Source organism: Dendroctonus ponderosae, unplaced genomic scaffold, assembly GCF_020466585.1.
Source record: "Dendroctonus ponderosae isolate FM_Combo_2020 unplaced genomic scaffold, Dpon_F_20191213v2 Dpon_F_20191213_8, whole genome shotgun sequence".
NCBI classification, from domain to species: Eukaryota; Metazoa; Arthropoda; class Insecta; order Coleoptera; family Curculionidae; genus Dendroctonus; species Dendroctonus ponderosae.
Genome location: NW_026019016.1, coordinates 11,565,642 through 11,590,704, shown reverse-complemented (window position 1 = coordinate 11,590,704; position 25,063 = coordinate 11,565,642). Strand labels below are relative to the sequence as shown.

The 25,063-nt window shown below is 35.7% G+C and overlaps 2 protein-coding genes across 5 annotated transcripts in view; both read right to left on the bottom strand.

Annotated features, from left to right (window-relative positions):
- Positions 1-25,063, bottom strand: part of LOC109536093 (G-protein coupled receptor dmsr-1-like) — a 50,614-nt gene that overhangs the window by 8,284 nt on the left and 17,267 nt on the right. Inside the window, exon 3 of the mRNA XM_019902175.2 lies at positions 1,451-2,450. Coding sequence (XP_019757734.1) covers positions 1,451-2,396 — 946 coding nt within the window. The 5' untranslated portion in view covers positions 2,397-2,450. The remainder of the gene's footprint in view (positions 1-1,450; positions 2,451-25,063) is intronic.
- On the bottom strand, positions 7,579-23,220 carry LOC109536158. 4 transcript variants are annotated; one of them, XM_048669305.1, is made up of 16 exons: positions 22,972-23,219; positions 22,743-22,916; positions 22,431-22,679; positions 17,739-17,879; positions 17,474-17,679; positions 16,598-16,686; positions 15,918-16,530; positions 14,347-15,861; positions 12,992-14,281; positions 12,777-12,934; positions 11,001-11,175; positions 10,825-10,932; positions 10,727-10,774; positions 10,500-10,673; positions 10,334-10,449; positions 7,579-7,873 (listed from the first exon to the last, which is right to left on the bottom strand). In XM_048669305.1, the coding sequence occupies exons 1-16, from the start codon at positions 23,094-23,096 to the stop codon at positions 7,604-7,606; spliced, it is 5,451 nt and encodes a 1,816-aa protein (XP_048525262.1). In that variant the 5' UTR covers positions 23,097-23,219; the 3' UTR covers positions 7,579-7,603. The 4 variants fall into 4 exon arrangements, with proteins under 4 accessions (XP_048525262.1, XP_048525263.1, XP_048525264.1 ...); XM_048669306.1 differs by lacking the exon at positions 10,727-10,774 and having other exon boundaries at positions 22,972-23,220; XM_048669307.1 differs by lacking the exons at positions 7,579-7,873; positions 10,334-10,449 and having other exon boundaries at positions 10,532-10,663; positions 22,972-23,220.

Genomic DNA, 25,063 nt, shown 5'->3' with positions numbered 1-25,063 from the left:
TTTGCGTTTTTGTTTTTCCATTCTAAAACGATTTACATACATAACGCGGCAAAAAACAAGTCACTGCCTGTCTCTCGCTCTCACTAATATAAACAACTCGGCACGATTCGTGTTGCTGAGCGTGGAAGTTCGTTATAAACGGAAAGTGAATATACAACTGAACTAAAAAGTGATCGTTTATATCCGGAAGTTCGTTATAAACGGGTTTGTTATAACCAGTAAAAAAATACGTTGGTCTTTATGGACGACGTTTCAATTCAAGGAAAAAAGTTCGTTTTAACCGAAAGTTCACTATAACCGGTTTATTATGAGCGGACTTTACTGTACTTCCAAAGGTATATTTTCTTCGTAATTTAAAGCCTAGAAAAATAATAATTTACGAGTTGACTTCTAAAGTTGTTAACTAAAGCTTGGCTGTGTGGTTCTGGTATAGTGCCTGCTTCCCTAACAGCAATTAAATAATTTWGCTCCTCATTTAATATCTGCAAGCAAAAGAGGATCTTCTTCACTCATATTTTTTGCCATATTATATAGAACTTYAGTTGCCGAAATAATGTGCATTGCSGTCTSCAGTTTTACTCTCAAGCCATACGCCAAAACGGGAAACCTTCTTTTCCAAACTCCAAAACATCTTTCGATCACGTTTCCTGTTCGCATATGGGACTTATTGTATAGCCTTTCGGCTCTTGTTGCAGGATTAACTAAAAGGGCTAACAAATAGGATCTAAGACCATAGCCACTGTTACCCGTAATAAAAAAAAATCAAGAAAATATACTGAACGGTCCCTWATCGGGCGCTAATCAGCCAAAAAGTGCCGGTTAATATAATCGTTGTTTAGAATACATAAAACAAACGTGGTTAAGCGACGGTACAACACATTTTTMAAACTAAACGACGATTAAATTTTTAATCRCTGTTTAGTCAAACGGTGCAACCGGGCATTAGTATTTTTACCCAATACACTTGGCACTTAGTTTTGATGTTTTATGGAACTATTAAAAGAACGTCGCTCACACGACTGAAATACCTGAAGCGAATTTTGGCACCACCGATCGTCAGTAAGTCTCCACTGACGTGCTACTGACCCAAAGTTTAATCTTAAAAACAATGAAAAATTTTCGGCAACAGTAGCGCCCTTATGAGCTGTTTCCAGGCTATTTTTAGCTATATTTTCTCTGCTCCTACAAGACCTCCAAACAACACCCCCAGAGGAATTACGCCAATTGCGAAACACTCGGTACTTTTCTAACAAAACAGACAGTTGTGAAACATGCTAATGTAAATCCTGCTATTTAAACAAGTATTTGCAGTTACACTATAACCTGTTCATCACCGACCACCATTGCACATCAGTTGCAAAATTATTTGTCTTGAGCATTTGCTCTTCATCCTAGTACTCATTAATTTCTTCAAAATAACAACTAATTTTTAAAAAATTGTCAACCTTACCTAACGGGGCATAACATTCCTCCAGAAAAGCCTCTCCCAGAATAGCGCTGATCAACCCCAATATGGCTTGAGGAAATTCGGTGATTAAAAACAGAATCAACACAGCCAACAACATATTAGTGGTACGATCAGCCTGATTATCCTTGTAGTTCTGAACCGCTTTTGCTTTGTTCTTCTCCAGATTATCCAGCAGCTTATTGGCGTTCATCAGCTTCATTTTCCTTCGCCTGGCCTCCAGTAGCGCCGAAATAATTTTATACGACAGCAAAGTCAGCAGAAGACATGGAACGAATTTTACTAGTACAGTGTAGACCCAAATGCTCAAATTATAAGGATCATTTGGATACAAGATATAAATGGTTTCGTTGGTCAGTTCGGATAAATCGTATTTGAGTCGATGAGCTCTATCAACTATAGCTCCGCTCAAGTCGCACGTTTGCTGATAGGGGACTATTTCCAGGGTTGAAAGAATCGGAAAACACACCAGGGGACATAGAAAGTACGTTACTAAGATCACCATCAAAGTGCGGCTCTGGTTAGAACAAATCTTGTTGGTGTGTATCTGTGTAATGAACACGTACCTCCATACAGCAAGAATAATCGTTAAAGTACAGGCAATAAAGTGAAGCACCAAAGTGAAAAGCGAGTGGAATTTGTAAAACAGTGCCCAGCCATAGCTGAAGTGCCAGTAATGAAGTGGAATAGGCGGCAAGTTGCGATGGACTGTAAAAGGAATATATTGAAGCATCACCAGCAGGTCAGCTAGAGCGAGAGCAGTGAGAATATAATTCGTTGGCGAACGCATGTTTTTAGACCTCAGCACGCAAATGTTGAGAATATTGGCGATTGAGCCAAATATGCACACAGAAAGGCTGAGATATCCATGTAGGTATTCTCGGTACTGCCGTCCAAAGTCTCCAAAGTCACAGTATGTTGCGTTCTTCATTGCCTCCAGAATGTAGCTTCTCACATGTTAAAGGCGAAGAACATCGAAGACAATCTGGAAAGATAAAAGTATTTTAAGAGGAGGCCAGATAAGTGTTAGATCAATTTGGACGAGAGAGATTTTGATAAATGCCCTATTTGATAAAATACAGGTTGTCCCTGAAATGGCTGTAAAACGCTTAACCACAAATTCCTTATTAAAAAAATATTATTTATTTAAATTATTAAACATTTCTATACGCCTATATCGATTTTCACAAATTTTGAAATCAACAATTGCTACGTACGCAAAATTGACGTGTTTTCACATCAGCGTATATTATACCGGGTGTTAATTTGAAAACTTGCCACCCTTAATACATTTCTTGCAGTTAGAAATATGGAAAATCGGAAAGACCCGTAAGTTTTATTTGTAAGGGAGACACTTTAAATGAGTATTTTTAGCCTCCTTTTTTCAACCCCCTAGGACAACTAGTTGTCACCCTTAGAATCTTAAATGGGAAGAAGGGTCAAATGGCACATCGTTTTAAAGGGCGTTGAATTCTATTTACACTAGTTATTACCTTGTTGCTTTTTGTCCAACGTTTTTCGAATAATCGCGTCTCAAAATTACAGAAACAATTAAACTTGTCTGCATTGAGATTTTAGTTTTCCGGTTAGTGGGGAAACAAAAATTATTTCATTGGGTCTCCTTAAAGTACAAATGATTCAGTTACACCGTTAAAATCGTTGAATAACAGGGAGAAAATCGAGTGTAAACAAATAATTTCATATTTATTGATTATTTACAATAAAACCCATGGGATCTACTTACGCATTATCGTATAAATTGTTCAAAATGTTGTCTATTTTCGTGTATACAATAATAGAGTTTATTTTCGAACCCTCCCTAACATTGATAAGATATTGCCGGATAGATCGATTAGCAGAAAGAGACCATTTGAATGGCCTCCAAGGTCTCCGGATTGAACATCCTTAGACTTTTTTATTTGGGGACATCTTAAGTCCATTGTTCACAAAATAGAACCTGCTGATATTGATGATCTTAAAACGCGAATTGCAGCAGAATGCCGGTCAAATCCCGATCAAGTTTCCCGAAATGTTAGAGAAAAGTTCAAAAACAGACCTTGTTATTATTTGCAGGAAAATGGAAACACTTGAACAATATATACGATAGAGTGCGTAAGTAATTGTAGAAATTGCTCTTCCGCAAATAAAAAGTTATTTTTGTCGATGTAAAATAATCAATTAATTAGAAATAATGTCAAAATCAAAAATATGAAATCAACGTTTAAACTAGATTTTCTGCCTGTTGTTCAAGTAGACATACACAATTGTTTTTGTGTAAACCCTAACCTGAAAACCAATATCTGAATGCAAGTTTAATTGTTTGTTCTGTAATTTTAAAACGCAATTATTCGCAAACCTCTAAACAAAAAGCAAGAAAGTAATAACTAATGTAAAGAGAATTGAACGCCCTTTAAAACGATGTGCCACTTGACCCCCCTTCCCATTTAAGATTCTAAACAAGGAGGCCAAAAATATTAATTTAAAGTGTCCCCCAAAATTGAGGGTCTTTCCGTTTTTTCATATTTTCAACTGCATGAAAAATTATGGGTGGTAACTTTTCAAATTGACACCCTGTATATATAGCGGAAATATTAAAAATGATGTTCGTAATTTTGTTATCCTTCATACAAATAATGTTTGGGTTTTTCCGCTGCTAGCTGATTTCTTTTCGAATTTTTCACACAGTTTCTATACAAAAAATTAATTACAATACCTTGCAGACTAGCATTGTGAAAAAAAATTACACACTCGTTTTTGTTTGTAAATGTATTGCATTGCTACTGAGAAGCAATAATTAAAGAAATTATTTCGTACATTTGAGAAACCGATAGTTTTTACAATTTTCAGGATATATTGAAATTGAACCGGAGTTTACCGAATACTTGGTGTTTTTATTTCTCTAAAACGGATCGTTATTCTATATAAAATTGACATGCTTCTAGCTTCAAGTATGTAAATTATGCAAAGGAAATGGAGGAACGAGTGTAGAAGTTCATGCCAACAAATATCGAGACCGCAGAATTCCAAATCATTAAACATTCGTGAATGTTCGTAAAATGTTTTAATGTAACATGTAAATAGATGGATCAGAGAGAATTGGGCACCAAGATCACCCGATTTGAAGCCACTAGAGATTTTTCTTTGGGGCTCTTTTAAATAAAAACTTTATGCTTTTCCCGTAGTTTCAGAAGCCGAGTTACTGTCGCTAAACAAGCCCGACACGATGCCCAAAGTACAGTTMAATTTTTTGAAAAAAGGAATTATGTGTTSGGAAAACAAGATTTTGAAYATTTGATAAAATAATTAAATTAGATCAGTTATGCAGAATTAATACTTTTTTTTTACATTTTACAATTTACAATTCACAATTTACAAAATTTTCATTCAATCACATGCTTGATACATATTGGATGAAAGAAGAGTCGCTTGGAATCCACTATCAATGTATTCAATATACGACGCATTTCGGTTATACAACACATAATCATCTTCAGGTAACAATCGACATAAACAATTTTCAAATAATTTTAACTCAAGTTTMAAAATTTGACTTGCTACGTTTTCTAAATTGAAYTGTTATTWTSTAAAAATGTATTGAAATGTTCATGTATGAACAAAACTGGTCTGATTAGACACTTTATGTMKATATTTGGGTGATTTTTGGTTATTTTGTGTTAATCCTTTGATACTGTTTAAATATTTAAAAAATCAGAATTAGTGAATTAGCTAGGGAATTGATAACGGAAGTGAAATTATGCCCTAAATTAAACGGTTCTTGTTTCTCCTGAGGGATAGCAAAGTGTTTGCAAAATTTGAGTGGTTTTCACTAAGCTCTTCAACATTAAACAGTCAGGTTTTCCGCAGTAACTTTACAAATTCAATYTGCTTCAAAAGGCTWGAAAATCAAGATGTCAACAMTAGCGTTTTTTTGTTGTAAATCATTTKTTTGCTGTATTCAAATGTTAAAATAGCGCAGCCTCCATAGCAAAATGCCTAAAGGTAGGTGGAACTTGTTTATTATTTTGTAATATTGTCACCAAGTTAAAGGCACAGAAGTGCTAAATGAAATAAATGAAGTTTAGATCTACCGGCCCATTCTAACAAACAAATTGATTCGATTGAATTTAGAGGATGATAGTCCTTTGACACATTTACATGCAATGAAATTTTCATTTATTTTTCATATACACACACAGAAAGACATTTAAACAATTAAGAAAAGGAGCCTCTGTGGGCAAAACATTACATTCTTTCTAAAATTTGGGTATTCGGCCTTAAATACACTGGACATTTTTGCCTGAGAATATTTTGCTAGGAAACTCGCCTATTCGGTATTACTAATATTAATTTCTTAACTATATTTTTTAAAAAGGTTGCACACTCTCTGAGTGCGATCTCGTTTCACTCTCAGGGTGGAATAGTTTTTAGAGCTACTTCTTTGGGCTTTTTAGGGGTTTTCGAACTTTTTAAATATCTTCATATTTAACTAAGCCACGTGCAAAATAGTGGAGGTATGCTCAAATGGAACAGTAAAACGGTCGCCAACATTAGTAGTTACAGGTTAAAGAGTTTTACGCTTGCCAATATTACAAATTTTCTTATAGGCAGTGAATGTGTCGATAATACACTTTGCAGACAATCTCATGTTCCATGTTGAAAATCAGTCAATGGACGTAAACTATCAAAATCTTTTGTTGGGAAAATCGTCATTTTGGCCTTCAAATTATCATACCTTCCAAGTTTTTCAACCGATTGCAATTTTCCGAGATGCGCTTTTTACAGAAAATCGTACGATTTTCAACAACTTTCAAAATTTCCAAATCGGCTCTATATTATCAGAGTTATGCAGAAAATTTCTATATACAAAAATATGTTTTCCTAACAAAATTGCAAACGTAATCCATAAATAAAATATTGATTGATTTGCTTTGAAAAATCGTGTCTTCGACCTTCAAACTCTTATGACTCAATTTTCTAAACCGATTTGATTCTTGAAAAATACGTCACTCGTTTTAGAACGAATTTTTAATGATCCAAAGCGGGCCCGTATTAATAGAGTCACTTATTTATTCATACTGAAGGTAATCTGATGCACCATATACGTACAAGGTAGATTAGGTAAAAGTAAAGTAGGCTTTCATTAAAAACCTTTGTTCACAGATGTTTCCTAACAGATATATCGGGTATCAAAGTTTCACAAGAAGATTAGTATTTTGATGATAATCTTGAAATCATTTATTTAATCTTCTTTAAACAGGTGCACTAAAATATGTTTTTATGACTAAGTTTCCAAAAGGAATCTGATATAATTTTTGGCTCGGTTTAAAAGTGGATTTACTAAAAATTGATTTTAGACTTGGTCAGTTTTAGCTTTAAGCCCAGGCGTTGCACCAAGACAACCGGAGGACTAACTAATCATTGCAACCAGTACTGGGTTTTCTTCCTGGTTAAGAAAATTTTTCACACTTTCTTCAACTGGCTGTTGGAATCTTTTTGCCAAAATCCGAAATTTTTACATAAAATTCGTTGGACGTAGCATATTTTATTGAAGCAACATTTTTAATCGACATAACTGTAACGTTTTAGATCAGAAAAACCTTAGCGAAACTCGTGGCCAACATTTTTATTTATTTATTGGATGAGTCTATTAATTGAGCAAATTAGAGAAGTCTGCATGGACATGGACTGTTACAAAATAGACAACGATAGATCGAGAAATGGCCGGAATTAATTTGATCGCAAATAGATCATGCAAGTGTCTGAAGTTGCCACCTAATTTAAATTAACTTAATTTTATGAGTTTATGTTAGAAAACGACCAAGCGCCAAGTCTTCTAATAAAAGTTTACTTATTTTTGTTGTCCAGAAATCACAACTTAATTTTTCACTCAGGCACTGATATTGATTAGATCTAACGACCGTTCTGTGAATCTGAATATTGTACAAGTGTATTTTCCAACAAGCGAAGCGTCAGGCGAAGAGGTCGAAAAATGCTATTCACAATTAGAACCGATAGAATATAATTCGAAAGTAAATTGAACTGTTTGCACGCTTTCCAGTATTCGGTAATAATTTTCATAAAAATATATTACAAAACCACATCGAAACAAAGCACAGAAAGCAACATTATTTTATTATATTAAAAAAGTTCTACATTGGAAAATTTACTCATCATGGTTTGCATGCTTTCAGTTTTCGATTTGACAACAACTGGGGCCAAAATATACAGAGAATCCGCATCGTTTTTTGGATTTTTCGGGTTTCTGCAACATTTTTCAGAAGCTGCTTGGTGATCCGCAGCTATCCCATTATAAGTCGAAGAGTTTTCACCAATAATGAGACCCGATATTGAAGATGTTGGAGTTGTAAGACTCGATGAAGATAGTTTGCTTTTCTTGGAATCTTTTTCCTGAAATTTGCTTTGATTGTTTTTTGTTGCTACCTTTCGAGTTTTGGATTCATACATTTTTATTCTCAAGTTCAAATGTGATTTAACTGTTAATTGGTATTATACTCTTTTCCTTCCAGGGTTTCAGTCAAAGTGTGACATAAACGATACAAAAATTTTTATTTCACACTTTGACCGAAATCCAGGAAGGAAAAGAATATAATAACAATTACATGTAGTCCGGAAAAAAAATTGTTATTTGGTTTGTAGTTTCAGCTCCCTTTTTTGCAAGAGGTATATATTTCTAAAAAAACCATCTCTTTTAAGGTGAGATTACACATTCCGCTTCCTTCCTGCCTTTTTTGTTGTTTATGTAAAATTAGTTTTTTTAAATAACTTTAATATTTTGTGTCTTAAAGAGTCTCACACAGATTATTACCTGTTTTTGTATTAATTGATTATTAGTGATGTTTTTCAATTGTAAGTAAACAGTCGGTATTAATTCGCGAAACCTTTGGTCGCTCGAAATTATATCTAAACTGCTCTAAACTTTAGAACTCGACAAATGAAGACTGCTTGGAGCTATTTGATTTCTGATTGTCGCTTTATTTACTACAATTCTTTTGCGGTTCTACAGTTTGGTAAGTCTGCAGTCCAAGTTTCTACTGGGTGACAAATGAAACAATGCAGAATTAGTGAGAGTTCCGCGTATTCTCAATTGGACAAAAAACAATTTTTGGAATTTAAACTCTAGAAGCATTATGAAAATTTTGAATTTTTAGCCCATATCGTTTATTTATCGAGTGGTCTTAAAAAAAATTGCTTTTTGGTTTTGAAGTGATATTTTTTTTCTCTTGGGCCGATTTTAAGAATCTGAGGTTTATGCTGAAGCTAAAGTTTCAAGTGGACTGGAGAAAATAATAATTCAATATACCGGGTTGCACGAATGAACGAAATATTTGAAAATAAACTTTACTTAGTTGAATATCTTCCAGAATCACAGATTTCGGGAGCAATTCTGGTTTGCGCATTTTTTTTCTAAATTCCGTTATATCGATAGTCACCTCAACGTGAGCTCGAGGTATATCGTGAAACTCGAATCAATAGCAGAAAAGTTATCGCTGCGAAACCAAATTATTTTCTGAGACCACCCTGCAGATTGAAAAGGTGACCGAAAAAGCAAAAACCATTAAGAGCTATTTGGGTATATTTTTAAACTTTTGGCGATCAGAACTAAAAAAGGAATTTTTTTGTATGTACAACTAGCGGCATACCGAACTTTCCGAAATTTTGCATTTTTTCATTTGCCACTCTGTAGAAAATTTGGTCCCCAATCTGGTCTAACAGAGTACTGGGGAAACAGGAACTGGGACTCAATAGCGCATCAATCAGAAGCTAAATCGCTTGAAGCAATCAGAATTTATCCAGTTCCAAAGTTATGGAAAATTTGGCTGTGGAACGTTCATTTTTTGAGGAGTTTAGCTACTCAACTCAATTCATTTGACCATTAGTCTGTTCAGCTTTTAGAAGGTTCCCAACTGTTTGAAGGTAAACAAATAAAGCTTATGAGAGTATCTACTAAACACAAAAAATCACTTTTTAACTTTAGTCCTCACTGGATTTATTAATTTTTAAAACACTTGAAAACTTAACTCTCTGGCTTCATCGGTACTAAGCAATAAAGAAGAAATTGAAAGCCCTTTTTATTAACTCCAAATTGATTGTGAGGAATTAACTATCTCACTACATTTTATGGTTCTTCTTTATGCCCTTTATGAATTTGATGTCTTATTTTTTCAAAATCTCCTGCCATTTCCAAAGTTCAAGCCACGACAAAAAGACTATTGATAAAGAATTTAGCCGAAACGTGCACCTGATTTGATGCGCAAACAGATGATGGGGAAATTTGTTTGAGAACATTCTCCCAAACCTTAACTGAAAATTATTATCAACAGCCCGAAATTGATAGAGCATGCGGGTTTCCTTTCACATCAAAAGTGATTATTTTCCCTCCGTTTCCCGATAGCTTCTTTGAAAATCGAAAAACAATTGCCCTGGCTCAATGCTGTTCTCATACATGTTTAGATAATGTTTTTCCCAGGGAAGAACATACGTCTCTGCTGTATTTTCATTTTGCTTTATGTGCCAAGGTTCAGTCCATAAGCAGCTCGAGTTTAAGTTTATGTACCGCAATCAATGCGAAGAAAGCCAGGATTATGTGAAACTAAATATGATGGAGGAAATAAGAATTAATTTGCATATGAAATGGGAATTGTGCACAGTTTACTTCTTTAGCTTATGTAAAATCCCACGATATAGTTATGCAAATGCGGAAATGCTCCAAATTTATCTCGTAGTCTATTAATATTTTTATTTTCGGCGCAAAAGAATTGCAGCAATTTCGTTGCCGAAAGAAAAGAAAAAAAGTTCTTGAAGTATTGAGCTGGTGGAACAGATGAGCTGGCAGGTAAGCATTTATACCTCGAGTTTATCTGCTGGTTTTACCGGATGGTCTGAGATAGAATGCAGCAGATTTCCGAAACACTCGAACATACAGTTGCACCCTTTTTCCTTGCAAAAGCATTTTGTTCGATGGGCTAAAAACGAAGATCATCAGTTTAGAATCAACTGAAAAACCTCACGGTACATTTAGATGAACTCAATGTTTGTGGAGAAGGAATCGATGAAGCTGCCTTAGAAACATTGTCGGCTTCCTCAGGTGGTTTGCATCGAGCCTTGGAGTTTCTAACAAGCATGGGCCTCACGTTTCCAACTGTTATTGTGCTCGGGATGCTGCTTTCCGGTTCCGACCTAAATTGTTCTGCAAATATGAAGTTTTTGGTAGCAAAATTAACGACAATTGTATGTCTTTACCAAACAACATAGCTGCAGATATCGTATCTTGAGAGTCAGCGTTCGAATCTGCAATTGTTTGCTGAATTAACTAAATTATGATTGATTCATTCTATTACCGATATAAGAGTACACCATTGGCCCTGCTCCATCCAACATAATAGAAACTCGACGGTTTTCGTTTTGGGGAGAGCTGTCGACGTCATTATCTATTTTCCGCGCATCATCTATCGATTAGAATGCATGAAATTTCACATTATGTGGCGAATTGCGAGATTTTCAAATAGAAACTCACCGCTGTCCTGATTTTGAGAAGCTGGACTACCCGTGCTTGGTGTTTCCGCATAATCTTTGAACAAGTTCGTCAAATTTAAATTGAACTTGCTATTTTGCTCTGTTGTGGTCACGCACGGACTTAGTTTTGCTCGATTTTCATCTACGTTTGGTTGCCCAATTTCGTAATTTTCTTGCTTGAAATGTATTTTAATTCATTGCACTGGCAGGCAGTGGCATATTGTTTTGAAGGAAGCTTAAGCCAACGTAAGCTCCTTAAAAATAATACTAAATATTGAACGTCGGGTGAATTCTCCCTGGCTTTCAACGATGCAGAACTGTGAGTTGAAAGTTCGTTTAAGTCGTTTCTATATGCTTGATTTAATGTCAATCAAGTGAAAAATTAAAGCACAATAGAGTGAATTACAATAGAACTGTAATTTTTGATAAAAATCTGACTTAAGTAAAAATATATAGTCGAACCCCATTGCAAAATCTCAATTATTTGTTTATTTACCTGTGAAGAGTGTGCTTCAATTATTTGGAGGGATTGCCTTTTGAAGCTGTTCATTTATTTCAAYCACTCAATTTACCCGCTTTAGTCAGTTATATGAAAGAGGCGACTACTTCTATTAAATTAAAATTATGTGCAATCGTWCAAAATTAGMTAATGATCCAGCGTTGATCTAATATGCAAGAAATTTTCAATAATTTTCAGCAGAACAAGCAATAATTAGCAGAGCGTTACACAAATAAATTGATTAAGAGCAAAACATTTAATTTTCTTCAATTTTCTTCAGGTTTCTTAGTCCACCTGCCTCTATTTGGAGCATTACGTGAAGTATATGTAATTATCCAAAGTTTCTTTAGGATTTCATTAAAATACCCCCACTGAATATGGACGCTTACGAATTTACAGAACCAGCTTTAAAAAACTGGTCAATTTTCATATGTAGTTGTTGGAATTGGGAAGCGACAATAACTTTGACAATAACCAACGAGCCGACTAATCTGGCTTCAATCAATCCTGTGGAAATTACAGTTATGATAAGAGATACCAATTTATAACCGAATCTGACGGCAAAATCGGCGAAAATTTCGACCAAACATCATCATCCTTGAGTCCTTTAAGGTCTCTTCACGTTTCCCTGTCTTGGGCTGTTTGTTTCTCTCGCCCTTATGTTAAAGATGTGAGAGTTGCGAGATTTTCGCTCCGTCTTCTTATCTCACTGACACCTACAATGTCCCATTGACTGACCCCCCGAGAGATCGTAAAAAATCAAATTAATTTGATCAATCGTAATAAATCAATTAAAAGATTGTTTCAGAACCAATAATTTATATTTCCCCAGTTTTTGCCAAGTTTCTTAGCTCAGCTGCCCATATTTTAAGCAATTAATAAAATATCATGCTATTTTCCCAACTTTTTCCAAAATTTCATTGAAATAACCCAAGAAAATCTGGGTGGTTACATATCCACAAAATCAGTTTTTAAAAAAGTTGTCAATTTTCATATGTATCACTTGTAATTGGAAAGCGACAATTATTTTTAATAAAATCAATGAAAAGTAATCTGGCTTCAATCAGCGCTCTAAGAATTACAGTTGACTGGAAAGAAACTAATTTATAATAAAATTCCAATGCAAAATCAGAAATGAACATATTGCCTTATAAACTTGTTCATAAAAGAGACGACTACTGCTATCAACTGAAAATTATTTGCCTATTGGTCAAAATTAGCCACTAAAGGAAATCACTGATAGTCTAATTTGCAAGAAATTTTGTAAGTTAAACAAACCTTTTCCTTATCAAAGTCATCGCATCGATTTGGATATATTGACCTGTATTCAAAGTTTTCATGCACCACATTATTTGGACTTGCATGGGCATTTGGGCAAGAACAGCATCCTTGTGAAGGCTGATTTTTGCGTTCCGGGCACTTAGCTTCTTTCGGTCCTAAAAAGTGGCAATTTAACGCTTATCTCATACGCAGCTTGAAGACATTGCAAGTACCTAAAGCTGCAAACCCTCTGGGTTTTAAGTTAAACCGATCAATCACAACTACAGACTTGTCAATAATGTCCCGAATGAATCCACTTGGAGTTTCCACAATTACTTCCCGATCTGATAAAGTTTCAATATCTGCTTTATTCTCAGTTGTAAGCTCATCAGAACGTTCTTCTGGGCATTCAAGTTCTTCAATTTTCGGTTTAGTTAGAAGTCGCCTTATAGTGCAACATGTTGCATTCGTTTCGTCAGTTTTGCTGAAAATATTGGCAGCAGTAGGCTCGTTTTGAACTTCTGGTGCGTTTTTCTGGCCGGCAAAGACTTGTGTAGAACATGTCGGGTTGTTTGAACTAGAGCTTCCTTGGGGTCTCTTATTCGTGCAAATTAAATAAATGCATCTCTCACTACCACTAATTTTCCTTGCTTGCACATTTTTAAGTTCCTTCTCACTTGCTGCATCACCTACTAATCTTTCGTGAATGGTTTTACTCTTAGTAGAACTTTTACCGCTGGGACATTTAAGATTTATTGGACTGCAGCTGCCTTTTTTACTTGAAGGAACTTTCTGATTAAAGCTAGATGTCATTCCTGAAGGAACTGATTCAGCAGGCTGGTGTTGAGAAGAGATTCGACTGGATGGACAGGCCGCAGTTTTATTTAAAGATATGCATCGGACTGGATGGTCATGTTCAAGCTTTTCCGAGGCTCTTTTATAACAACCAAATTTGTTGCATGGTGAACCCTTTAAAGAGGACAAGTCTTTGCCAACTGCTGATCGCACAGTTTTATCGCTACGTAAAACTGATTTCCTATCAATTAATATGGAGGAATCCTTTCCACTTAGAATACTTTCTATGACTTTGGGATTTTCCAATAGGTCTGAAATTAGATTGGCACTTGCAAGAGTTTCGAAATCAGACACTGTAGCTTCTATCACTTTTAGCTCCTTATTTAACTGCGGTTCATTAAACGAGCTATTATATGCAGGCAGCTTCATGCCAGAAATCAGATGCGCCACTACGGAAGTGGCATAACGTGTAGCTGATTCACTAGTTGTTTGAGTTGACTTGGACCTCAGCTCGACGTGATTGCAACTTTTCCTTTCAATGTTCCCAGATAAATCATTTCCTACCTTTGTAGGTTGTATCTCACTTTCAGCATATTCGTTCCCAGTTTCGCGTGATTTGGATTTTTCATCATCAATAATATCGATGAAGGTTTGCTGACTAAACTCCTGATTGTCAGATTCAACAATTTTAATCCATTTCTCATCTACAGAACAGCATTTTTCAATATCTGTAAGACAATTACAAATGAGTAACTTAAAATCTGGACTTTCCCCATAGTGAACTTTTATGTACCTTTTTGCTCCCTTGTTGAATGCTCTTCGATCAGTGGAACACGATCAGTCGATATACCGATTTGCCGATATTCAGGGACAAGATCTTTGATTGGATCGGTTCCCCGACTTTTCGCAGGCAGCAGGACTCGTTTTAATTTGCCCGATCCGCAACTATTCATACATGTAGAAAATACTTCTGAACTTTGTTCATTTTCATTTTTAGTAATTGTTTGCACTTTTGATGGAGGCATGATTACTTCAGAATCTTCAGCTTTAGAAATGATGGAATTAATCTCAACGCCACAAGCGCTTGGGATGTTGACACCAGAAGAATCAGAGTGGACTCTTGAAATGCATCGCTTTTCAACTTTCTTCTCCTTTAACACGCATGAGTCGAGTGTACAAAAATGTTTCTTTGCCTTCAGCTCCGCTGAAGCACTCTCTTCTTTATCTTCTTCCTCTGTGGTGAGTGGGCATGTGATTCTTCCAGTGGCTGACTCAGATTTAGTTTTCGAGGAAACCTTCTCACCACTCAATTTTCCCTTGTATGATACTTTTGGGACATTGCTGCAACTTGGTATATTAGCAGACTTTGAACTAGTTGGAATATTTTCAATTGAAGATGTTGGCAGCGAAATCGCTACTGACTGAGATTGAACTAGTTTAGAAGATGCAGATTTTCCCGGTTGAAGGAGAAAATCGCCGAAGCTCGAGCATTCAGTTTTACCAATGTCGTCGCAGCCACAGTGCTGACTAGTTTTACACATTATTTTACTATGACTCAGTGTAGGTATGTTAGCTGTTTTCAATTTGTTAATTTTGCAAGATGTCGATTTCATTTCTTCAGCCATTTTTGTGCCAATTCTTTTCACGGATGGGCACTGAAGCTTTAAAGTTGAATTTAGGGAGCGTGTTTGCTGCGTTTCAACAACTAGCTGTGACTCCCCGATGATATTACTCGATCTCTGAACATCATCATCCATTTGCAAGTCCTTCTGAGTTATTATCTGACTTTTTGTAGCAGTTTCTTTATGTTTGCATATGCATGTTGTATTATTGGCACTGTAGTTTTTTATTTCGTGCTTTTTCTGAGTCTGGACTCGGCTGTTTAAAGACATGGGCAACTGCGCATTTTCTGAGCAGGTTTCATGGCACATTTTGCTCTTCCTTTGCCTTCCGAGTTGGATTTTTAACTCTTTTGCTGGACAGTTGAGGATCGATTCATGTTCAACTTCCTGATATGATTCAGTGCAGGCGTCCGATGTATCTGGTTGTTTAGCTATTTTTGAGCATAGCCGGCTAAGGATACATTTTCGCTTTGGTTTTTTCTGAGGAATTTTGGCAGGTGAGGAACGAATGCTGTGACAACATGATTTTTTTATAGGTATTCCAGATTCTCTTTTAACTCTTAGATTTGTAAGTGAGATTTCCTCCTCAATTTCTTTTTTCCTGTCAACGTTTCTACAACAACCAAGTTTGCACTGTATTGAGCGTGCCGTGGTGGATTTTTCAAAGGTTGGTTCGCAAGCAGCCACTACGGGAGTGTTTTGGAGTAAAGATGAGAACAAACGCGAATTAAACATGTCTTACCTCCTACATTTGCGTTTTTGCTCTTTGGCTTTGTTAGTTCTGAATCTCCAGTATCCACTGATTTGTGGAACATCTTTATGGATGGAAACTCACAACTTACACTAACACTTTCAGCTTGTCTTAAAACAACGTTCTCCTCTTGTCCTTCTATGCCAAACTCACTATGATCACGACAGCAGAAATCTGGTAAGTCATCAACTGAAAATGAGGTTTCACTACGATTGTGTTCAAACTGGCAGGAAGAAACTTCTGCTTTATGACTATTGAAAATATTTTCGTGTTGCGTTTTTGATGATTGCAAACAGCCACATTTCTCAAGCTTTGTGTTATTTGCTTCCTTCTCAGAAATCGAACGTGGTATTGGTCCTTTGGGTTGAACCATTTTGGCCGGTTGCAGTTTGGGACATATTTCTGAAGACTTTTTGAAAACTGGTTGCTTATTGCTATTTAAGGTTTTCTTTCTATAACCAGGGCATGGGTTTCGGCATTTGAGCACGTTATTATTTACTGTTTTTTGCACTGAGAGCTTTCCGAAATTGTGAGAGGATTTCAGACACGCTGACGGAATGCTCTTCTTTTTTCCTACAGGTTTTCTGGGCAATTTTTCGTTTCGCTAAAACAATTTAGCGTTGTTTTCTGGTTAATCGATATTAACGAAAGATTTAAAAAAAAATTGCTACCTGAATATTTGGACATTCAATTTCGCTAAGGGTTTCAGTTGAAGAGTTGTCTTTGGTCCATTGCGTACAATTCTCACTGCGTTCATTATCTACAGAAACATTATGAGAACTAACTGAATCAAGTCTATGACGCCGCTGTTCTATAAAACTATGAAATTTTCATATATATTTTTTACATCAGACAAATTATTAATTTCTTTAGACGAAAGCTCTAAGCCTTTTAGGAACTAAAAAAGCTTATAACTTTGAACTTGAATAGGAAAACTTAGCACCCAGAAAGGGAAGAGTATTGCTGCGATCAATCCTGCGGTAATTGCTATAGAGAATATTATGAACAACATTAGTGAGGTAAATGTACTAAGTTTACTAATTTCTCATTATCAGGAACGTCGGAAATTTAACCCAAGTTTCGCCCTTTATAGGCATGTCTTGTCAGGAAAGGGCAATGAAGACGTGGCTGAAGGCGGAATTATTCTGATCAAAAGCCAAGAAAAAACCAATGATGCCTCTTTAACTTTTTAATGTCTTTTTGTGCCTAAGGTTTGTATTTAATTTATAAGCCACAGTTATATTTGTCTCAACGTGATCAATACAAGTTCGCAAACAGAAGACAGTTTTCCCAAACAAAAATAAACTTAACAAATATAAATATTGGAGTTACTTCAGAAAGAAAAAAATACAAAAAATTGTATTGCAATTCAAGATTCAGTCATTAACCTACATAAGGATATTTCTTACATGTTGCTTTCTGTTGCTTTAATTCTGCCTTTGCTAGATTTGCAACTTTTTTTGGCGGTATAGCAACTACAAACACCATTTTATTGAACAGATTCAAATTAAAAAATCATTCGTATGAATAATTATTTAAGAAAATACCTAGAGCTGAAACAGCTTCAGCACGTCTTCGTTTAGTTCCTGAGCAAATAGGTCCATATCGATTGGAACTGTTAATATTCGTTAAACCGTCAGATCTGGATTTGCTGACCACGTTATAGTTACATTTTTGCATCACATTTACTATTATGGGGTCGTGAATTATTTGCGAAAGTTCTCCTAATTCGGTAATTTGGTTTTTGCCAGTCCTGGAAAAATGCGAGCTAAAAAGCCGCGGAAATCCATAACCACATGTTTAAGAACTTACTCTTTCTTTGGAAAAATATACGGGTACACTTTGGAATAGTCTAAATTGATAAACTCCTCATTTGCGGCAACAGCTACATAAATATCGCCATTTCGAAATGCTCGAGGATCCTTAATGGCATCGCCAGTAGGTGTAAATAAACTAATTACCAAGGACAAACAATTAGTCTGATTTCCAATTATTTTACAACAAAATCGAATTTAGTATTAAAATGTCCTAATCTATTAAGCTCTATGTTGGCGACAGTTCGACAGAAACTCATTACCTAAGGAAGTGAAGAAAATAGTTTGAAAGTCCCAACTCAAATAGCGTTGATTTTGAGCAATTGATTATAAGCTTTTTTCCCGTTGCCTATTTTTATTTTTTAGTTTTTATTATTGTTTTGTGTTATTATTACATTAGGCTTCGTCTTAGTTTAATCTCTAATTAATTGCTAACATTATTGAACTATTGACTTTCTCCTTGCTGCATCAAGATTACTATTTCTCGTCTTTTTTCCTCTCATATTAGTATTTTCTAGGATTATTGTCAATTTCCATTCAGATCATTTATAGAGTTTTCCGATTTTCATTCGTATGTAGATTTTGCTACGGCTTTTATTTGTTCCCAGATATGTAGTCATTTTTGCCTGGACTTTCTGAATTTTATTTTCCTCTCCAACCTTTTCTAAATATTTACTTTCTTGTGGTATTTTTGCTTACATATTTGGCATTTGTAGATGAAGAAGAAGAAATATTAGTTGACACTTGTATAATGTTGCAAATTGAAAAGATCACTGTGTTTGAGTTATATTTCGAACTTCTCATTTAGAGATTTAGGAATATCATTTAGGCTAATAATGAATTATGTTATCGACAAATTGGACCAAATAATAAATTTTGTTTTTGAACAAACCGCCATTTACCGATATTTTAATAAAAACAATTACAAAGTGTCCATTAAATTTATGAGATATTATAATGGGAACAACAGGCTGTATATCTCTAATCTTTGAGTTTTGAGCAATTGATTCTAGTCATCTTTCCCGCTGTCTATTTCCATTTTCCCAATTTTCCTTTCTTCTCTAATATAATTTAAATGTTTTTTCTAATTGGCCTGTCTAATTTACATTAGTCTTGTGTTTAAACTTTATTTAACTGTTTAACATTTGAGCTGTTTGACTTTCTTCTCTTCCTTCCTTGCAGATAAGTCTTTTCTGGGATTATTGTGAATTATACATTCAGATCATTGAGAGAGTTTTCAGTTATTCGTATGTAGATTTCCCCGCTGTTTTATTTGTTCCTTGGTTGTTCAGAAATGTGCGATAATTGACCTTTCAGCAAGTAAAAGATGCCTTCCATCAAAAAAACGAAACGATATGAACCAAAAACTTTTAGGTTGCTGTTATTTATTGCTGTATAAATTTTTTTTCCAATTTACTCCTAAGGTTTTTTTAATTGTAGTTAAGCTAATTCAATTCAACATTCTAATGGCTTCATTTGTAACTTCCCTGTATATATAACCTTTAGCTCTGAGGAAGACTAAATATATAGACAAAACGTAGACTTTCTCAAGAAAATAAAGAGTTTCTGTTCACTGTCCCAAACCCGCTAAACTTGATACCCCTATTTACTCCTAAGCTTCTAAAAATTGAAACTGGTAAGTTTTTGGTGTTTTTCGGCCGTCGTGAAATAGAATCTCTTCAGTCCTTCAGAGGCGGTTTGCTTGAAAGCTTACTGATGCGATTCCGCAAGCTGATGATTTCTCTGGGGCTACTTTTCCCGAACTTTTTCCCATTCTAAGCTGGTTCATAATTAATTTTGGGTCTCCGAATGGTTTAATTGCAGTGGTTAGTGGATAATGTGAATTTTACTAGACCCGGGTAACTCAGTGAGTTTTTAGGGGTTGGCGCAGTGCTGCGCAAATGGATTGGAGCGCCAACCCAACGCACTGGCGCGGTAACTCAGTTCTGTTGCTGCGAAAACCTAATCTTTATCCGATTTCAGACGTTTTAGAGGACTTACAGCTCCTCATTTTCTTTGGTTTGGAAAATAATCATAATTTTAATAGATTTAGTTTTCCATTCCCTTACTCAGGTGACCTTTTCTTTAGTTGTTTGCACAAAGTGATAAAACGTTACTCATAAGAAATATTGATAACCCTTTTTGAAGTTTGGCTGTTTTTCGGTTCCAAATCTTGCAAAGGTCTAATCCGCTTTTAATAAATGAGTTAAAACTCATTAACCGATAAGTTATAACTCATTAGCTCAGAGAGCGGCACAACTAACAAGCGCAACTCAACACAGTATTACCCAGGCCTAGATTTTACTCTCGGCAGTATTGGATTTGTATGATTTAGGACTTTGGTTGGAAATTTGGAGTCTTTTTGGAAAGGAATTATTCGTTTGTGTCTGTTTTAATTTTAAAGTTTATTTTTAATTTAATTAATTAATTTAATTTAATTTTTAAATGTTAAAGTTTGCTGAATTGATTGAGTAGGGAATATGGGGCTGCGCTACTCGTTCTTTTTTTGGCAATTTTGTCTCCGATGTGTTTAGTGAAAGTCAAGGTTTTGTCTAGTGTAATTAGTAAACATTTTGTGTTTAGACCAGGCTTTTTCCTTGCTACGGAGACAGATATTTTCAAGTTTCTTTGTGACCTGTTTGCGTTTTTTTTAAGTCAATTTAAATTTTCCATATTTCTGTTCAGTCTATTATTTTGCTCAGTTGTTTTGTAGCTTTTCGTGCATATATAAAAGGATTTGGCACGTTTCGAGAATGCAAGTATAGTAGGCATGGCGATTTTGATGCGGGTGTTGTTCGATATATCACCGGTGTGCTTGTTGTAAAGATTTGGAGATTCTTGTAGGACCCGCAATCGCAGATCCTTTGGTGGATAGTAGATTGTTTGGACGGACGTAGAATTTTCTCTCTTTCAGAAAGTTTTCCACAAATTGCACAAAACGAATTGACGAATTTTACACGCTGTCCAGTTTCCAGATTAGCCCTTCACGCCAGATTTTGTCAGAAGATTGCTCAATGTCCAGGAGAATAACCCCTGTAGAGGCTTTTCCCTGAAGTCCTAGTTTGGCTTCCTCCAAAAGTCAAAGTTCAGTAAGAGTATTATTGTAGCTGCTTTCCAGCTACTTGTAAATTATCTCAGTGCCAACTCACTATTAGTTAGTGTTAGTAGTTTTAGAAGGACATTTTCTGGGAGCAATTTACTCCCCTGTTCGCGATTTTGTCTATGCCTGGAGCAGTTTTTGCTTCTTATTATTTAATTTCAAATTTTAGTTTGTCCAGTGCGATAAGGGGGCAGGTAGTTTCGTCTGTGTCGAGAGCCTGTTGTGGCAGTTAATACTTGAGCCTCTCAAAATTTGATATTGTGTGTTCCATAGCTGAGGGAAAGTTTTGGAACTGCCGACTTTTCGGCATGTCCTGTCCTCTTCAATTCGCGTCCTAACCGATTTCTTTGTGGCTCCTATGTAAACATTTTCACAGGATTATGGGATTCTGTATATAGCTGCAGTCGCGAGGGAAGGTCTTCTGTCCTTAACCGTCCTTAAACACGCCTGAATCTTTGGGTCCCTGGGATCCTTCCAGATGTGTTCTTAACTCTGGGAATAAACGGCAGAAACTCCCTTTGAGTGGTTTCTCTGCTTTCACCACAGCCCACCCCTGCTGCTCTTCTTATGCCCATATGAGAAGATCCGTTCTGAAGGAAAGCTAAAGCAAGCCAAGCAAGGTGTTGTAGTTCCGCTGTTAGGCGCTGTGGACCAAATGTTTTCCCGAGTGTATTCGTGAGGAAACTTGTGAAGTTATCTGTCTGTGTAGGTGGCTTTTCAATATACCCGATGGTCCAATTGATTCCCTTTTCTAGGCACCAAAGCATCCAGGAAAGCCAACTGCTGGTTTTGCTCAACTTCACAACACAACAATAGTGAATTGTATCTCTGGATGCTGTTTCTTCTGGTAGTCGATTAACTTTTGCAGGTCTCCATATCCCGAATATTTCTTCAAATTGTTTGAAAAATACATTTGCTACAACCGGGCTGAGGCGGCCTCCCATGGCCACCCCTTTCTTTTGTTCGTAGAAGTCTCCATTCCGCAGGAAGCATTTTAGACAACCTTTCAGCAGATTTGTGGTACGTCCCTCTTCATCGTTGGATTTTTGGAATCCTTCTTGAACTTCGTGTAAGTACGTGGATTCACTACTTTTTCGATCTTCTGCTCAAATTCCTGTCTCCTCTCTATTGCATGCTACTGTTAAGAATAACAGTAGCATGGCCATTGCCGGCTTGAAGAACAACGATGTTTCTGCTCTTTCTTACTTCTTTGAGAACTTGTTTTTCTTCTACCCTTCGGTTGCTTGGCGCTAGTTGTCCTCTCCGAAGGATGCTCGTGAAGCAAAGTGATTTGGTGATCATTCTGATTTGCCCTGGTATTTCGGGATGGTGCGACAAAGACAAGCAGTTATCCAATGCAACGGCTAGTCGGTTCTCACTCTTGACTATTGCGCTTGTTCTTCGCAGCACTTCGATAAACTACGAGGTGTAATTGAAGAGTTTGTCTACAATTATTATTGTGTTGTGTATTAGACTTCGGGGATTCGACAAGTCATATAAGGCTGAGGTCAGCTAAATTGGAATTTAGTTACTGTAAGTCGAAACAAAAACTGAATTTTGTGTAACAATTTTAACAAAAGCAAACATTACTTTTGAATTCCTGCAGGAATATCCAGCCTCTGTGCGATTAGATTGAGAATCGCGTCCCATGAGCGTAAATCAGCATCAGTTAGGATGATCTTGCAAGGAGTTACTTCAGTTGTACCATTTGCAAGAACAAATATGATGATGTGGTCATTTTTTCCTTTTGGACTTTTGCCAATTTCTTCATCACAATTTACCCCCAGAGGCCTAATTGTTGATAAGAGTAAATTCTGTTTCTCTTTGGCAGTTTTATAACTGAAAATAATCAAATGTTTGACCAACTTTGCTCTTGATGCTTAGCTAGTCAATTACACTAACCAGTCCTTGGTCTGTTTAAGCTTTTCGGTCCCAAGAGCAACATACTTTCCATTAGACTCTAGAGACTCGAAACAGCGCACAAATTCTCGATTACTCAAGCAAACCAAATTTCTCACAGTTCCAAACGTGGGCTTTAAAACGCTTGTTATCAGAGTCAAAATTGCGGTCCATGATCTGGAAATTGTACCAAACCGAAGACATTCTCCATGCCACACTAGAGTCTCATTACCTGTACAGCCTTGAATTTACAACCAGAACACTCCCATTTCCATTAAAGTCTCCATTTTCCCAGACATAAATTCGTTTTATACCGATGGCGTAATTCGATTGAAATGAGGATGCTGAATTTTCCATTAATAATTTGGCTGCTAAATGCTGTTTTCATGACGAGTAATGATGTCGGGTTATTTGAAGCGAAAATTTCAATTACATGATTATTTTAATATAGTGACAAACGTGTCATAAATCTGAGCGATTTCATCGAAGCCATCAGATCAATTCACAGAACGTTCAAAAGCTTATTGAATGCTGATTAAACGATCAGATATGAATAATTCCGGTGTTTATCCAAAAAACAGTAGATTGTCCAGAGTTTCAATTTATTGTAATGGAGGCTGCTTTATAATTCGGGCACGCAATTGTGCAATTTAAAGTTTAAGGACGTTGAGCACAAATGTTGTGAGCATGCAAGGTGCAGGAAGAATCTAATATTTCATAAAATGTATTAATTTTTTATTCAAAATCCAGGCAGGTTTGCATGAACAACGTGTGTCTAAATTTCACTTTATTCAGTGCTGTCCCGCCTAACATGAGAACTCTCCTTAAAATGTGTAAAATTGTTCTAAATTATATTTTGATTTTATTATCATTGTTCATTGGCTATAAAATAAATCATGCTAAAAGTCGGTGAAATTACTAAAATGATAACGCACCAAAAATGGGGAGCGAGCGTTACTCCCTTTAGCATTTAAATGCATCGCTTTCTTATTAGGATATTAAAGGATATTGGACTTATTTGAACTTCATGAATGCTCTTATCCCACTACTGGCATAAACATCAATTGTACATCCTTTCCTGACTGTGTTTCATATGAAAATATATACCAGGCTTAAAGTAGCAACAACGCTACACATAGAAACTGATGATGGTGGAAAACACCGAAACGTATTTTAATTGATAAATAGACAATAAATGACTGAAGCCCAGGAATTGATTTTGATTTGGAATAAACATCAATTACAAATCCGATTAATGTGCAAATTACAAAATTCCGCAAACCACTACGTCCGAAATGGATATTAATTCGACAAACACATTTGCCTTAAAGTTTCTAATATGAGCTAAGCCTACAAGGGTAGTCATTAAAATATAATTTGCTACTCTTGTTTAAGAGTTGCTGGAAGCTTGAATTAACACTATGAGACGGCCGGGGTTGAAAGCAAACAGCGGTTTTGGCAACAAGGTTTGTCTTTACGTGTTTCAAGCTTGTACGGTCAGAAAAGTTTACTCAATAAAAAACGCATTTAACCTGTTAAATTTGCCACTTTCGTGTCCTTTCGAGATTGAAATGAACCTTTATTTATAAAATGCTCATGGCCGTTTTTTACTGTGTTTGTCATAATGTTTTAACGTTCTTACACCCGTCTGGAGTTGGATGAAAAGCTACTGCTGCGGAACTTATGATCATCTTGTTTAACTTTGTCAGGATCAGTCGTAAATCTTGGAACCCTATCGGTATATTGTATGTGCATTTGATTTATGTTGTGGCCTTCTCTGGGATGGTAATTTATGTAAACTTACTTAATATAACAGGGAAATTCATGCAAATACCGGATCAGGGTAATAAATCATTGATTATTAGCTGTTTTATGAAGTTATCATCAGATCTATCGTATTTTGCGACACTGCAAATAATGCACTTTTCATGAGCCTATAGATTTATTTTCTTTCATTATTATGTTATTATTAGTATTTACTTTCTTTCAGTTAATTGGTACCAAAATCTTTGCCTCTAAATAAGCACAGCCACTACCTATTCAACTAGTGGTTTTGTTAATATTTCATACAAAATTGCTTAACATAGTTAAATCATTTGGATTGTTAAATATTTTGTATTAAAAAACTAGAGCAGTTTATCAGCCTGTGACTTAAAATAGCTCTAAACAGGAGTAACAACAAGGGCGGATTCAGCTTTCAAGTTAGGGGAGGATCATGTAGTAGATATGAAGCCTGGACAGGCTTTAATTCAATTACAATAAAAAATTTCATTAAAAAACTATTGTATTATTATCGGTGGTAGTAATTTTAAACAAATAACAAA

What these genes read in the sequence shown, in the direction of transcription:
- LOC109536158 (XM_048669305.1), bottom strand. Translation starts at nt 23,096, where the DNA reads ATGGAAAATTCAGCATCCTCATTTCAATCGAATTACGCCATCGGTATA. An exon ending in TTCTCAAAATCAGGACAGCG is followed by an intron (nt 10,933 to 11,000) that starts GTGAGTTTCTAT and finishes TCTAATCGATAG; the next exon opens with ATGATGCGCGGAAAATAGAT. An exon ending in AACATTGAGTTCATCTAAAT is followed by an intron (nt 10,450 to 10,499) that starts GTACCGTGAGGT and finishes CTTCGTTTTTAG; the next exon opens with CCCATCGAACAAAATGCTTT.